Source organism: Pipra filicauda, unplaced genomic scaffold (assembly GCF_003945595.2).
Source record: "Pipra filicauda isolate LSUMZ 115617 unplaced genomic scaffold, ASM394559v2 scaffold18_size4552066_pilon, whole genome shotgun sequence".
Taxonomy (NCBI): Eukaryota; Metazoa; Chordata; class Aves; order Passeriformes; family Pipridae; genus Pipra; species Pipra filicauda.
This window is the reverse complement of record NW_024104298.1, coordinates 414,493-429,106: the sequence shown is the minus strand read 5'-3', so window position 1 is coordinate 429,106 and position 14,614 is coordinate 414,493. Positions and strand designations below refer to the sequence as shown.

At 34.6% G+C, this 14,614-nt stretch overlaps 1 protein-coding gene across 1 annotated transcript in view; it reads left to right on the top strand.

Moving 5' to 3' along the window:
* CFAP47 (cilia and flagella associated protein 47) overlaps positions 1-14,614 on the top strand; it is a 277,322-nt gene that overhangs the window by 39,628 nt on the left and 223,080 nt on the right. The window contains exons 23-26 of the mRNA XM_039380204.1: positions 363-463; positions 1,666-1,825; positions 7,997-8,189; positions 9,585-9,794. Coding sequence (XP_039236138.1) covers positions 363-463; positions 1,666-1,825; positions 7,997-8,189; positions 9,585-9,794 — 664 coding nt within the window. The remainder of the gene's footprint in view (positions 1-362; positions 464-1,665; positions 1,826-7,996; positions 8,190-9,584; positions 9,795-14,614) is intronic.

Sequence of the window (14,614 nt, the reverse complement as noted above, 5' to 3'; positions counted from 1 at the left end):
AGCTGTATGAAATTAAGAGAAATGCTGTTCTTTAGGAAATCTTTCAACTCTCTTCTGATGATTACTGTCAGAAATGTAAATGCATTCATCTGCAGTAGGAAGATTATGTGGCTCTCTTTATATGAAGGAGACATGCTATAAGTCTGGTAGATATAAAATGTAAATAATTTTAATGTGACTAAAGAATAAGACAAAGTTAAATTGCAGTAATTATATCTATAGTATAGGAACAACAAAAAGAAAAACAAGGGGAGAAACTTTTGTGTTAAACATGTGCAGAAACAATGATTTTATGAAGGGAATTTGAGGGAATATTTGTCAAATAATGCTGTATAAACATCTTAAATTGTTTTTTCCAACAGCACTTAATTCACTAGTGAAGTTCTCCTCAATGAAACTTAAATTTGAACAACATTCAAGTGACATGAATTTCGGTATTGCTGATGAGAGAGTGACTTCTCAGGTACGTAATCACAAGTGTTGTAGTTATTCTTGGCTATAGCTTTTAATTAACCAAAAATGACTGGGAAAAGAATACAGTTTTGGAACACAAAATACATTTGTGTTCCAAATATACGGTTTAAATATTTTAAAGTTTTCCATTGTGATTTTGCTCAGTTTTTGTGTTTGTCTTTTAATCGCTATAAATTTTTCCAAAACTCAAACTTGGGCTTGTCCTGATTCTGATAATATGAGAAAGCTTGGGCACCATGAGAAATTAGCCATTAATTGTGTAAGAAATAGCTTAGTTCTGAAGATTTTCTGCTTCTGCTTATACTAGTAAACTAGACAGTGGTGGTGCCAGAATGCAATCGATGATGTTCCATACAGTGAAATTGCTGTCCCAGTCCATTGTATGGTGCTGATCTGTGAAAACTGGCACCCTCCCCAAAAATTCCTGGTCATGATTTAGGGCTTAATAGGGAAAAATCACTAAATACAATATTTGGAACACAGAGAATTTCTATGAATGTAAAACATACCATAACATAATTTATTGTTTCTAATTCCTGAGGGCTTTGCTTGGAAATCATAAAAAATTATTTTTGGCAATGATGGAAACACTTGAAATGCTTTTTCAAGTGCCTTCAGAAAACAATGATAATACAAAGTCAAGACATTTTCCTAGCTAGGGATGTTTTGGAAGCTGAAAAATAACTCTGAGATAAAGGAATTTAGGTGGGTTTTTTAAATTTATTTTTACTGTTTTCTTACTGAATTGAAAGAAGAGGATTTGAAAATGTATTCTAAACTTCTTTTGTTTTCAGTGTCTCCACCTGTAAATCTAAATGTGAGCCACGGAGTTTAGTACTTGCTGTGCTTCATTTGTATCAGGAAAAAGTCCTCAGTTCTGTTTGGCTAAGCACTCCCACTGTGATGCTTTGATCTATTTACCTCACATAAATGAAGTTTTTCCATTCTGGAAGGAAAGTATTGCTCTTTATGAATGTGGCGAGTGACTGGAAAGCATCTAGGCTGTGCAGATAGGCATGCTCATCTTTGCAGATACAATAAACTGGACTCTTCATTGCTTTCTATAGCTCTCTCTTTTTTTCTTTTTGATGTGTTTGCAGAAAGACTGCTTAGGATAGAATGTGAAAAGTGTCATGGTGTTTACTGTTTTCCCTCTTTCAACCTGTATGCCTTTTCTGCAAATATTTACAGGACCTTGACCTGAAGAATATCTCAAGGCATCCATTGACATGGAAATTGAATTGTGATGATGCAGACAAAAATATAGAATATGGTGTTTTCGACTTTAGTCTGCAGGCTGGATCTCTTAGTCCAGGTGTCAAAGTCAGTATAGCTGTATCGTTCTGCCCTCGTAAGTAATTTTATGAATTCTTATACAGACAGTTTGGCCAATGTATCACTTTCATAGGTATGTTTAAATGAGTTTATATGATGAATTCGATACTAGGACTTGCTTTAATCACTTAAGGTTTGTTGTAGTTCTGAGAAAACAAGACAGCTGCAGACCTAACAAAAAGCATGGAATAACTTCTTTTGAAATCGTATTATTTGAAAAGTCTGGTTTGCACACATAAAGCATCAAAAGCTGGAGTAGCTGTACCATTTTCAGTACTGCTCCTTCATGTTCATTTAGGTTGACTGACTTAGGTACTAAAGCTTTCCAAGGGAACTTGGCAAGTATGTGAACTTTTTTCTAATTAGCCATAATTTAGATAAGAATGGAAATTTCCTGTCTCAATGAGATAAAAAAAATCAATTAGCTATGATATTTTTTTGAGTAATCTGCTCAGGTAATGAATCCCTAAGTAAAAATATGTAAAAAAGATTTCTAAAAAACTTGGGAGCATGAAGGAAGATGGTAATCAAGCACATATACCGGAAGAGGAATGACAGAATAGAAATATTAGGATTCTACCTTATTCACAGTCAAGTGTTTAGGGTAGAGAGTAATGTACAAGATTCACAGAACTGTAGAATATAACACTGTAAGTAAGCTGATAAAGCCCACCAGCATATGCAGCTGATGCCTACAGAACTCTTGTCATTTTGGCAGTTTGAGTGGCCTACTTTTGGGGCCCCAGCATTCTCAGGGAAGAAAAGTTGTTTTGTCAGTTGGATCTGATCCTGAGTCAGCAAGGGAACATTCCTGTCCTAAAGAAAGATGCTGTTGTTGTTCTTTATAATATTTAAATGTCTAACTTGCATTGTGTATAATTTAATATACCTATATTTTTCTTTGTTTATGAGTCTTGCAATGATTCTGTATGAGAAATTGAGAAGCCTGTTAAATGTTGCTCTGTAAACGTTGTGAATGTGCAAGAGCAATATTTAATTCCATATGTTACTTGGAGTTGCTTGTGTATTGCAGACTGTGAAGCAGAGCACAGCATACAAATAAAAGCCAATATTTTTAATTACTGGATAAATTGCATGTGTAAATTCAGATGTGTGTGTACATAAATATGACTGAGAAATTATTGTAATTTGAAGTTATCTGTATTTTTTCTGTGGTCCCATGTCTTTTGTTTACAGAAAATCATAAATAACTGTAAAAATCAATTACCCTCAGTTCAATGTTCTAAGTATTTTCCCATGATTTATAGCGTACTGTGCAATACCTTTAGTGAATATCATTATTCTTTCTTGTAAGAGAACATTAGGTACATCAAAACCCACATGGGAGACCTAGTTAATGAATATAGTGTGCTAATCACCTTCATGGGATTCTACTGTAAAGTTGTAATATGTGGGGGTGAACAAACCTTAAAATGAACTTTGAAAGTGCATTAGAGTAATTTGTTTAACTATACTACATCATCTGTAATAGAGTACAAAGTGCTACTGTAAGCTGCAGTGCTTAATCAAATGCAAGAGTTTCTATAATGCATGGTAAGATGATGCTACCTGTTAAAAAAGTAAAACTGGAGATTCTCAAGAACTGTAGTAATATGATCCTCTTCTGCTGCTCTATATTATAATACATTAAAAGTAGATAAAAATTTTCACTATATCTTATTGTGATATGAAAAATATCTGCAGCACAGGAAGTTACAATAAACTCATGCTCTGGGATCCCTTGTGGAAATAGTCAAAAATAAACCTGTGAGTTACCAGGAATTCAGAGCCTCTGAAGATATGATGATTATGTAATAGGTCCAAGTGACCTTCATCTTCTAGTGTTTGTTTGTTTTTTTTCTTTTTTTGAACAGTTTCTGTGGAAAAATGATTAGTTTCCTTTTTTTTCCCTTAGTTTTTTTGTAGGACTTACCTTTAAGTTTTAACTACTGGTGACTTTTCTGCTTTGAAGTCTGTATTTCAGTGTATGCAATTTTTTTCCATGGCACCTTTTTATGCTGGAGGGGTGTATATGTATTACAGCATGAATTATTGTAAAGTCCAAGGCAGCTAAACTAAAAATGTTTATTTAGGGGACAAGTGTAGGAACTGCATAACAGTCTAATAAAAACTTAAGAGGGTGAGAAGGTGGTGATTTTATTTTCTTCTCACACAGTCTAAAAAAATCAAAACCTGTGCTACCGTAGAGTTAAAATTTCTGGAGGGCAAAAAAATATAAGAAATATACATCTATGCTGCTAGAGAGGAACAAGGAATAGGGACATCCTCAAAGAAGTGGCTGTTTAAACCAGTTTTTGATGCTAATTTAAAGTGTAACTGAAACAGGTAGAGTAAAAGGTGTGGGAACTTGAAATATTTCTCCTCTGAAAGCGTGGGAGGTCAGCTTGCATATGTGTATAACTGACTTTCATCAGAAATATAATCTGTTTACTATTAGCAAGGAATCTCCATGAAGAATGGTCCCAAGATAGCTGTGGAGTTAGGCACCCTGAACTGGATGGGCTTTCTAGTGCAAATTAGACTGAGAATGAAGCACCTAATGAATATATGCACATAAGTACTTCAAGAAGTTGTGTTCCTTTATTCAGAGTTTTTTTCTAATGCTTATTTCCCCTAATAAATATATATATAGAAAAGACAAAGGGGACATTTCCCATATCATTGTACAGATTTAGTTAGCCCTTGGCAGATTTAGATTGGCAAATTCGTAAGTACCATCAAATCTCCCTACTGAAAACTTTCACATCCACTGGACTGCTTTTTTTTTTGTCCTATAGAAATTAATGGTGGTATATCAGAATTGTAACAGCAACACAAGCTTTGACAGTGGTCATTAAAGGTGTGAGTAGTAAAATAAATTCATGACTTCAGCTGTTAGTTCAGGACATAATTCTCATTAATTGCAAAGTAATTTGTTTAACAAGAAATATCCTGAAAACATTGGCCCTATGCCTTCCAAACTAATGAAAGTATCTTAATGAAATAATTCACTTTTTTTTGTCTTTGTGTCTGTTTAAAATGATCCCAATATTACAATGTCCTGCTGTTTCTGACATAAGCAATAATTTATTCGTTTACGTGCTTATGAGAGACTGAAATGCTAATGGTTAATGCCTCTAACAGTTGACCATTTGCAAAACAATTGGCTGAGTTTGCACCCCCCAAAGGGTGCAAACCTCCAAAGGGGAGGAGGAGTGTTTTTTGTGTTTGGTGGCAAAACCTCTGATCCACATAAGACAAGGGGTGCCCACCCGCCATTGACGGATGGACCGTGACAAACCAACCTTTGGTCGGCAACAAGCTGGTTTTGAGCCAGATAAGTGAGAAAGCCAATAAGAAACAGAACCTGCCGAGGTGGCATAATGCTTTTTATCGTGCCAATGTACTCCCTTACACAACTGTCTCAGTCATAAAACTCTCCCCCGGAGAAGTACCGGGACATTTACATGTAGGCCCCTTCTGCTGGGGCATAACTGGGCCAACTGCTCTGACAGGAGAGGCAGCTGTCATGTCTTTGAAGGTGTCATAAACCATCAAAGGCATCCAAAGTGCCCCCAGAGTCATTTCTGGGGCCTTCCACCGGAGGACTGTGCATGATCCACAGTTTTACAACAGACAGTGTAAAACTCCTCCTGTCCAGGGGAGGTACCTGGGTGTTCCCACCTGAACCTGAACATATGTTAACCCACTGAGCTTAGTGTTCCATGGGCTTCCATGACGAATCAAGACTGTGACCATCACTTCGATCAACAGACATCAAAATTACAACAATCAAGTCTTATTGCTGGATCCACGAGTGGTGATATTTTTCCACTATCTATGCTTATCCTTTCTTTCCTTTTTTTTTCTTTTCTTTATGTATTTTCTTAAGTGATATCTTTATGCTTTTATATTGCTGTGTTACTATAGATAATACTGCCCCAAATGGCTACATACCTGCTTTCCTTTGCAACTGAATTGTTCTAAAATAAACCTGCCATATATACACGTAACACCAGTCATTCAGTGTCACTTCACTCTAATCCACCGTAAGGGATTTGTTAACAAGAACCTGAGTTATCCTTGCCTTCAGGGGTGGGTCATAACAGTACTATGGAGAATTTTGATGTGAGCAAATGTGTGGAGCCACACACAGAATGATCAGTGGATTAAGCACTGTCTGTTCTGTTTTTTGAGTGAGGGATTCTATAGCAAATAGATGCAATCTTATATTAATGAATTTGTTAGAATTGTTCTGTACAGAATGGATGGTTAATGTGAATATTTTAAAATGTGAGTTACTGAAGATTGCACATTCTTTCATATTGACACATGCTCATCTACTTTTTTTCCTTCATTATATTCCATCCCTATGGTATTTATTGGTTATGGCCTTTCACTTTATCATATGACATATGTATGTATGAAGATAGAATACCAGATATATTGTGTAGTTCTAGCCCAGCTAGATAGTCTTCTGTAGAACAGAAGACTGTCTAGCTCATATATGGGATTAACTTGTGTAGAACATCCTTTCTTATAGGCTTGTAAAAAATATTCTGTTTGGCTCTTTGTCCACCTTCATGACCTTTTTCTGATGCTGTCTCACTTTTCCTTCATAAAAGGACTAAGTGTCAGAGGACGATGTGTTCTTGTTGTATCAAAATCTACAATCAGAATCTTCTTAGCCTTCTCAGCAGTATTGTTTTCTAAAGTTCATTTCCATTTAACATGGAATTAGGCAGATGTTGCAAACACTACAGCAGTTCTTACCAGACCTGGTTTTCACTTTGCCACTTTCCTGTTTTCTGGTCTGAAATAAAGGAGTCCTCAGGCCATGTTCTAGTGTCATAACAGGCTTCTGTGAAGCTCCTCTGTTATCATCTCCGTTAGGAAATTGGGTCTTACAAGGAGAAAATAAGACAAAGTGTTTTGAAGACACTAGATTTTATTCTTTTTGTTTGTAAACAGTGACAGCTCTTTCTCAGGCTGTGGATTTAATTATCTGAGATAATCTGAAAAGAGCCTGTCATGTGTATTTTGTTTGCAGTGACACATAAATGCTCATACAGACACATAAAACACAAATTATTTTTTTCTGGCTATCTTTTCCTCTTATTTATTAGGTAAGGATTTTTCCATACTGATCTGATAAAGAGGAATCAAAGGAAAAGGTGTTTTTTCTCAAAAATTAAATTTTTTGGGTTGTCTTACAACACACCATGCAGATTTGTTTCTAAGTACAAGAGTTGTTCACTAGGTGGCCCTCAAAATTGCTTGTGTTGCTATCTCTTCAGCAGTGGTAATGTCTGAAAATTTGGTGCTTGGTTTGGAATACCATTTTGGTAGTGTAATGGTTATGGAAGGAAGCACCTTGCTCTCTGTGTCAGTGGAAGAAAAATGTGCTTTTCCATCCTAGAGAAACTGCCTTGCAGCAGTTAGGAAGGTGGCATGAGAAGGGGCAGAACACAAGGTAATCTTTATCTTCACTATTGTCATGTCCAGCTGCACTGTAGAGAATGCCTGGAGAAGGATCTTTGGTCATCCCATCACTTTTTTTTTTTTTGTGGACTTGGCAGTGTTAGTTTTGCAGTTGGAGTTGATGATCTTAAAGGTCTTTTCCAACCAAAATGTTTCTATGAAATGGAAGATGCTCTTAGTGGAGGGTAGGACTGGTCCTGCTGGCTTGTGTGAGGCTGACTTAGCAACATTACAGGTTTTAGGGTCATCTGTGTAACTGTAGTCATTGCCCTCTTAAAAGGCACCAACTTTTCTTTATCTTGGCAGTCAGATGCTTCTGATAGTTTTTCCTTTATAAAATAAGTACTCTCTGTGTCAATTATTGTAATTTATAGTATGACTGCAACTCTTTAAAATCTGCTAAGTGGTGTATTGATATTGTGTACAATAGAATATTAGTGCAATAAATTAAGAACTCAGACTAAAAAATTTCTGACAAGTTAAAAAAATGTGGATTTTTCTTTGCTGCAGGCAAGTGTTCTAAGCTTTCTTAATAAATATTCTACTACTATGTTTATTTTATGTTAAAACGCATTTTTAGAAAGAAAGCAGTGCTGATTTTTTTTAAAAAAACAAACAAAAAACCTAACCCAAAACCTCTTAATGTAACTCCTTTAGTTGCATGTATTTATGGTAATATAATTTTTTTTTAAAACCTTTTGAACAGCTTGTCCTGGGACATATACTTCTGAAATATCAGTGTATGTAAATGATAATCCATCACCATACAAGATAACATTGTCTGGCACTCTGAAGTCACCAAAACTAAATTTTGACCCTCCCTTTTTAATCATGATGCCAGTTCCTCTGGATGTGGAAACTGAAGCAGACATCAATATCATTCCCCAAGATTATTTAAGGTAAAAATCTCAACGTAGATTTGTTATGTAAATCCTGAATAATTGTTGGTTTTGTTCTCTTCAGAAAAAGTGACGTAACTTTTGTTTGTGAAGGTTAGTATATTAATTTTATACTCAGCAGAAGAATCTGCATATTTAAGAAAAATTAATGTAATTAATATTGCTGTATATTCAACAAACCCATGTTTTGTCCTCAAACATTCCTGCTTCATGAAGTGACTATCTTCTGATTTCACTCTATGAATTTATATCAGAAATAAAAAATTACTATGAATAACACAAAAATTAAGAGCAGAGTCCTACCAGGACTTTTATCTTAAGTTTAGCTGGATACTAAGATCATAGTCTTATATCTTTTTTCATATTGTGATAAGATAAAATCTTTCTGTTGTCTTATTTTCTCTACTGCGCAGGTTATAAGGCACTGTTTTGAAATCCAGCTGTTGTTTGAGCAGTTGGTGGGGTTGTGGTTTTTGGTGGTGTTTTTTTTCCTTCTTCCCTCTCCTCTTCTTCATAAGTAAGGTTTTAGTATTGAAAAGGACAGCACAAATGTTTTAGTCCTGCTACTTTTTACAATAGACAATTCATGTATTTGTTACTTCTCTGTGGATCAACTTTATCCTGCTGCTTATAAGAGCCTTTTTGTAATGTTTTTAAGAACCTTTTGTAATATTATGTACCATAACCCAGCTTCACAACTATTCCAATTTTTAAGATACAACTTTTCTGTTTTTAATCAGTAAGGAACAATAATATTAGTTTTGCTCATATAGGTATCATTTCAATGAAGAAGAACTGGAGCAAAGCATTTCTGTTGTCATAAATTAATGAAGTTGACTTTACCTTCAAATTATTATTGTCTTATCTTGTCTGAGTAGTACTCATTTATCAAGTGATTTGTCTATTATTAGTGACTCAGTGTTTGGAACTGAAAGGATTCCATAAGGGCCTGGACTGACTGCCATTCTTATTTTGGAACTGAAACCTATAGTTACATAACTTGGGGAAAGCATCTTAAGTATCTTCATGAAATTCCCCTTAATATTTCTACTTTAAAACTCTCTTTAAATTATTGTTCAATAATTCAGTGAAATTTTTAAGTTTTGGAAACCTATTTATGCCTTTTGTAGCACAGTTAATAGAAATTGCTCTTCATCTGGACATTGAGCTATTGTGGGTCAGTATAAAATGTTCAGATGCGTATGAAGAAAACAAACTACCATCTAAATGTTGGAAGAATTTTAATTCTTTAATTAGTTTAATGTGATTTGTACTTCAAAACTAAAGTTATTCTTCTCTATTTAACTGTGAAATATAGTTTTGTGAATGTGTGAATCAACTTTATTACTGCAATCCTGTAAGCACAAACACCATTATTATTTATTTTTAACACAGGAAATCGCGAATTCACGTTGAACTTCCTCAGATTGAACTTGAAGAGGGTGACAGGATTTGCCCATTTTCTGTGCAGTTCCCAAAAGGACTAGACATTGTTGTTTCATCAGATGGCAAAAGTAATCAACTAATTTGCCATATCAGCTTTAGATCATCTAAGCCAGTGTCATTTTTAGGGAATATGTGCTTCGTTGATGAAGAAGAAAACAGGTAATGTGTGCAATTCAAATTTGTTTGGGGGAAGGTTCCAAACTGATAAAGCTGAATATAAGACACAGAAGTCACAGTGGTTGGGTAAAGACATACAGGAGTCATTCTGAAAAAAAATTAAAATGGAACATAGAATTTTTTTTTTTTACTGAATTATTATTCAAAACTACAAAATTCAGCTTTGACCTCTAATGTAAAATTAATCTGAGTGTCCATCTTAGGATCTTTTTTCAAGGTCTCATTCATATCTACTGGTAACTTACATCTTGTTTCTCTCTCCCCTTGGTGGGATGAGAGGGTTTATTAATAAGGAAGAAAGATAGGTGCTGTTGTGAGTAAAAGTCATTCCTGCAGTCACTATTTTCAGTAAAGCAACTATTTTGAGGGCTAAATACCTCCACTCTACAGCTTAGAATGGGCTTTTTTCTAAATATTAATCTTATATTATTTTGATGTAAGGGTTATGGGCCTTTCAGTTATTGCTGCTCGTATTGTATTGGTATTTTATATATTTCCAATATAGATTGTCAGCCAGGAATCTATTTCTTATTAATTTTATTTAATTCTAAGATTTAGTCATTGTGTAGGTTCATAAATGTGTGATGAACTTTGCAGTGATTATGAGAAAAGGATAATTTAAGTTTATGATGAGGTCTAAAATATGACTTCTGAGCAGGCACAATATTTAGTTTTAATAACTTTTTATATGATGCACTAACAGCTTCTCAGACCTTGTTATAGAGAAATAAAAATTCCTCCTGTGTAATAAACTTTTTTCTATATTTCCCATTAAAAGGAAATAAAGGATACAATCTTCAATTTAAAGGCAAACTCAGTGTGTTTTTTAAAGAAATATAGCAAATGAAAGTCATCTAATTAACCATAAAAGCCATTCCTGCTGGTGAAGGTGAAAAAATTCATGCTCCAGAATTTCAAATCATCTTAAAATTGTTGCTATGTTTTAAAACTTAGTAGTTAGGTACTTTTTAAATGAACAGAAATAGTCACAGGTGTATATGTGATTTTCTGACAGGCAGTTGAGTGTGTGTGTGGGCTGTAGGAGCAGGTGATACAAAACCTGAGCACAACTGGATGGAATAGCACAGCATCCAAAACAAAGGGATTCTGTGTGTACCATTACTCAGTCTAAAAATATTATTCATATTGGGTTTCAGAAGAAATTATTTTTATCATAACCAGAAAGAATTCTTTCCTTCAGTTGGAAAAGTCTAAGTAAGCACCTGATTCTCTAATCCTGTTATTATTCTAATAAAGTCCATGATAATTTATCCAGACCTGGATAAATTTATCCAGTTTTATTATTACTGTTAGTGTTATTATGTGCTTTGATTTCCACTCTGTAGTAACATGTAGCTGCAATTTCTTGTTCTCTGCATATCTGCCCTCATTCTTGCCAGTCCAACCCCATGGGAGCCCTGTGCAACACGTTCAAACTTCAAACCTAATTATCTAAGCATTTGAGCAATTTGTTTCAGACTGTGCAACTAATGAATTTAAACTGCTTTGTTAATTTGAGTCTTTTAGGACGACAAGATTTCAGGGTCATCTACGTCTTTAATAATAAAACAATGAAACCTATAACCTTTTATAACACCTATAAAAGCTAACTGGTCTTGAATAGGTTCCTGGACCACTTAATAGGCTGTGAAATCTCACAGTATCAGGTGCTGAAGATGTATTAATTTGTCAGGTATTCTCCCTTTATGTTTTCCTTTTCAAGTAGTAATATGTATTTTTAAAATTATTTGAAAAAAAATTTGAAATTTAACTTCCATTCCATGTTCTGGGATGTTCTTATTAAAACAGGAAACAAATTTGTCATGGGTTGGTAAAATATCATATCCTATATTTAACTACTTAGAAGAGAAGCTCTAACCTCTAAGCAAAGCTAATTCTAGGCATATTTCAAGGCAGGAGTATTGACAAGGCAAATACTCTGTTTGGGTAATTTTTTTACTTAGCCTTTGCAGTGTTTTTCCTTTTCTATATTTGGTCTAATACGTGAGTAAGATTGATTTGCATAGCCCATATTTATTCCTTCTAAATAAAAATATTTTTTTTCCTTAATACACAATGAACATTAGGAAAAGGATAGATAGTGTTACATTTGACTACTTTACAGAAAATATTTGAAAGATGACAGGCAATAATTTTTTATAACAAAGATGTGCTATATGCACTTGTAAAAGAAAACTGAAGAGATATATGGTTGTCATTCATGTAGGAAATTTAGTGTCAGGACAACTTCCATTAAATGGAACATAAGAAAGTGCATTAATATTTATTTAATGACTGCATTAAATGAGAATTTTCAGTTAATTTCTAATGCTATTTTAAATTTCTGTTCTTCCTATTTGGTCCTTCGACTACAAAGCAAAATAAATGACGTTTCCTTGCATAGGACTGATAGGAATACAGAAGTAAAAGATAACATAAAATCCAAGTCTTTCTTGAGCAACTATTTAATAAATGGGAATAAATATTTAGCTATAGCAGGTATTTCCCTCAAAAAACTTCTGCAAATATGTCATGTTTATATGTTTGTTCTCTACTGTTATTATATCTTTCAATTTGCTGATTATACAAATACTTCAACAGAAAAGAAAGTTTTCTGCCATCTTGATTGAAATGACATTTAATTTATTATTTCTAAAAATAATCAATAAACAACAGGTGCCTGTTGTGTCATACAATCAAAGAAAGTAATGCTCTGAGCAGCAAAGTATCCCAGGATCCCCACTCATGTTGGGTAGGTAAATTGATGTGGTCATTGGTGACACAAATGCTCTGAGGTCCTTGCGTCCCATGTTCTGCTGTTGCCTATTTTCATTCTCACTCCTACTGGGGAGCTGTGGAAACTCATGCAATTTGTGAATTTATTCTCGTTACTCTGGCTGGAGCTGCAGAAGTAGTCAGGGAATTTAGGCTCTAATAACAATATGATACAACTGAGACACAATCACTAACCCAGTTATGGATTGGTTCCAGTTGTTTTGATAGTCCGTCAGATCTCACTGTCTCGCAGGGGAAACGCTGCGTTCCCTTTGCTCTTGGGAAATGTGCCTAAACCATGCAGCTCTTTAATAGGCACTGCTGGCAAATGTCCAATGCATGTATTCTGCTGGCACGCCTGGGAGAATTAAAGCTGTCAATTCTTTCAATATCATTTACAGTTGGAGAGCTCAGGGAGCTAGAAAACATTGGAGTTCTTGATATTTGCGTGCTGCCTTGCGGTGTTCATCTGACCTTAGAATATATTGGCATTTCGCCTCAGATAGTTGGGAGTGCTTTTGAAAACCAGGATGGTCCAAACTCATTAATCACTCCTGTTCTTTTCTGTGCTTGTGACTTTCTCCCACTGTGATGGTCCCTGAGAGCTGAAGCATCTGTTATTCAAGAATTAAAGAACTGATGTCTGCCTGCATTTCTAGAGCACTTGGGATACACTGATACAAAACAAATAACTTGTTTCAGGAAACATCTGAAATGCTATAGAGCAGATTAAAAAGGATAAATATATTTTGGTTCAGGTTCTTTTGTCTTTCAACAAACATTAAAACAAATAATTTAATGAAAAAAATCAGTTACTTGAAGAGAAGTGAAGAACTTCTTATATAAACTTTTTCTTACAGCGTTAGGTGGTTTTTTTGTCATCACAGTTGGAGCTTTACTTTTGGTGATCAGCAGGTTTCAAATTTTGGTAAACACAATATATTTAATGGCAATTTTCCTATTTTGTGTTCTTTTGAAATACTCATTAGGGAATAAACACTGAAATAGCAGTGGCAATGATGGTCCATGTAGATAACAAATTTTTTACTTGCTTTATTAAGCATTATAAAACTGAATACACTGAATAATTTAACACATTAGTGACTTCACATTTGCTAGCAATGGAGGTACCTTTCATTCCAACAGAGTAACACAGACCTTTGTATAATTTAGTTAAACTCTGCTGCAAATGCCAAAATAAATATATTATACAAGACTTCTAGTTTTATAATGGCATTTTATTAATGATGTTATAAATAAAGGTCAGTGGTAAAAGATGATTTTAAGCACGTGCAGAATGTGCATGTCTTTTGTAATCTATTTTCTACATTTGTATGGGAAATGTGTATGTTTTTCTGTCTGGTGCTGTATATCTCAGTGCCTTTATCATTGTATGAGAAACATTTAACTCTAGCACCTTTGCTTTTCTGCCATATGTCCTTAGGAATGGAGTGTCATCATTTGACACTCAGATTAATTTTTTAGCTACTGTCTCATTCTTGAACTTTCCTTTCAAACTGCACTTTTGGGAAAATGCTGTATTAAAATATTTAATGGTAAGTGGACAGGTGGCCAATAAGTGAGTTGATATTTATTATCACAAAATGGCTGAGGTTGGAAAGAGCTTCCAGAGATCATCTTGTCCCCTCTTCAAAGAATCAACTCTCTTGTCCAGTTGGTGTTTGAATATCTTAAAAGATTGAGAGTCCATAAACTTCTCTGGGCAGACTTGTCCAGAGTTTAACCACTCTCATGTTTTGTTTTATTTTGTTGGTTTTTTTTTTTCTCTGATGAATTGATAAAATGTCCTGTATTTCAATTTGTACCCATTGCCTTTTGTGTTCTCACTGAGCATTGCTGAGAAAAGTTTGGCTCCATCTTCCTTCTCCCCTCCCATCAGATATTTGTACACACAGACAAGATTCCCCTGAGCCTTCTTTCCTCCCAGCTCAGAATCTCCCCATATAGCAAATTCTTCAGTCCCTTCTTCACAGAACCTAAATCCTTGTCATCAGTGTTAGCTGCAG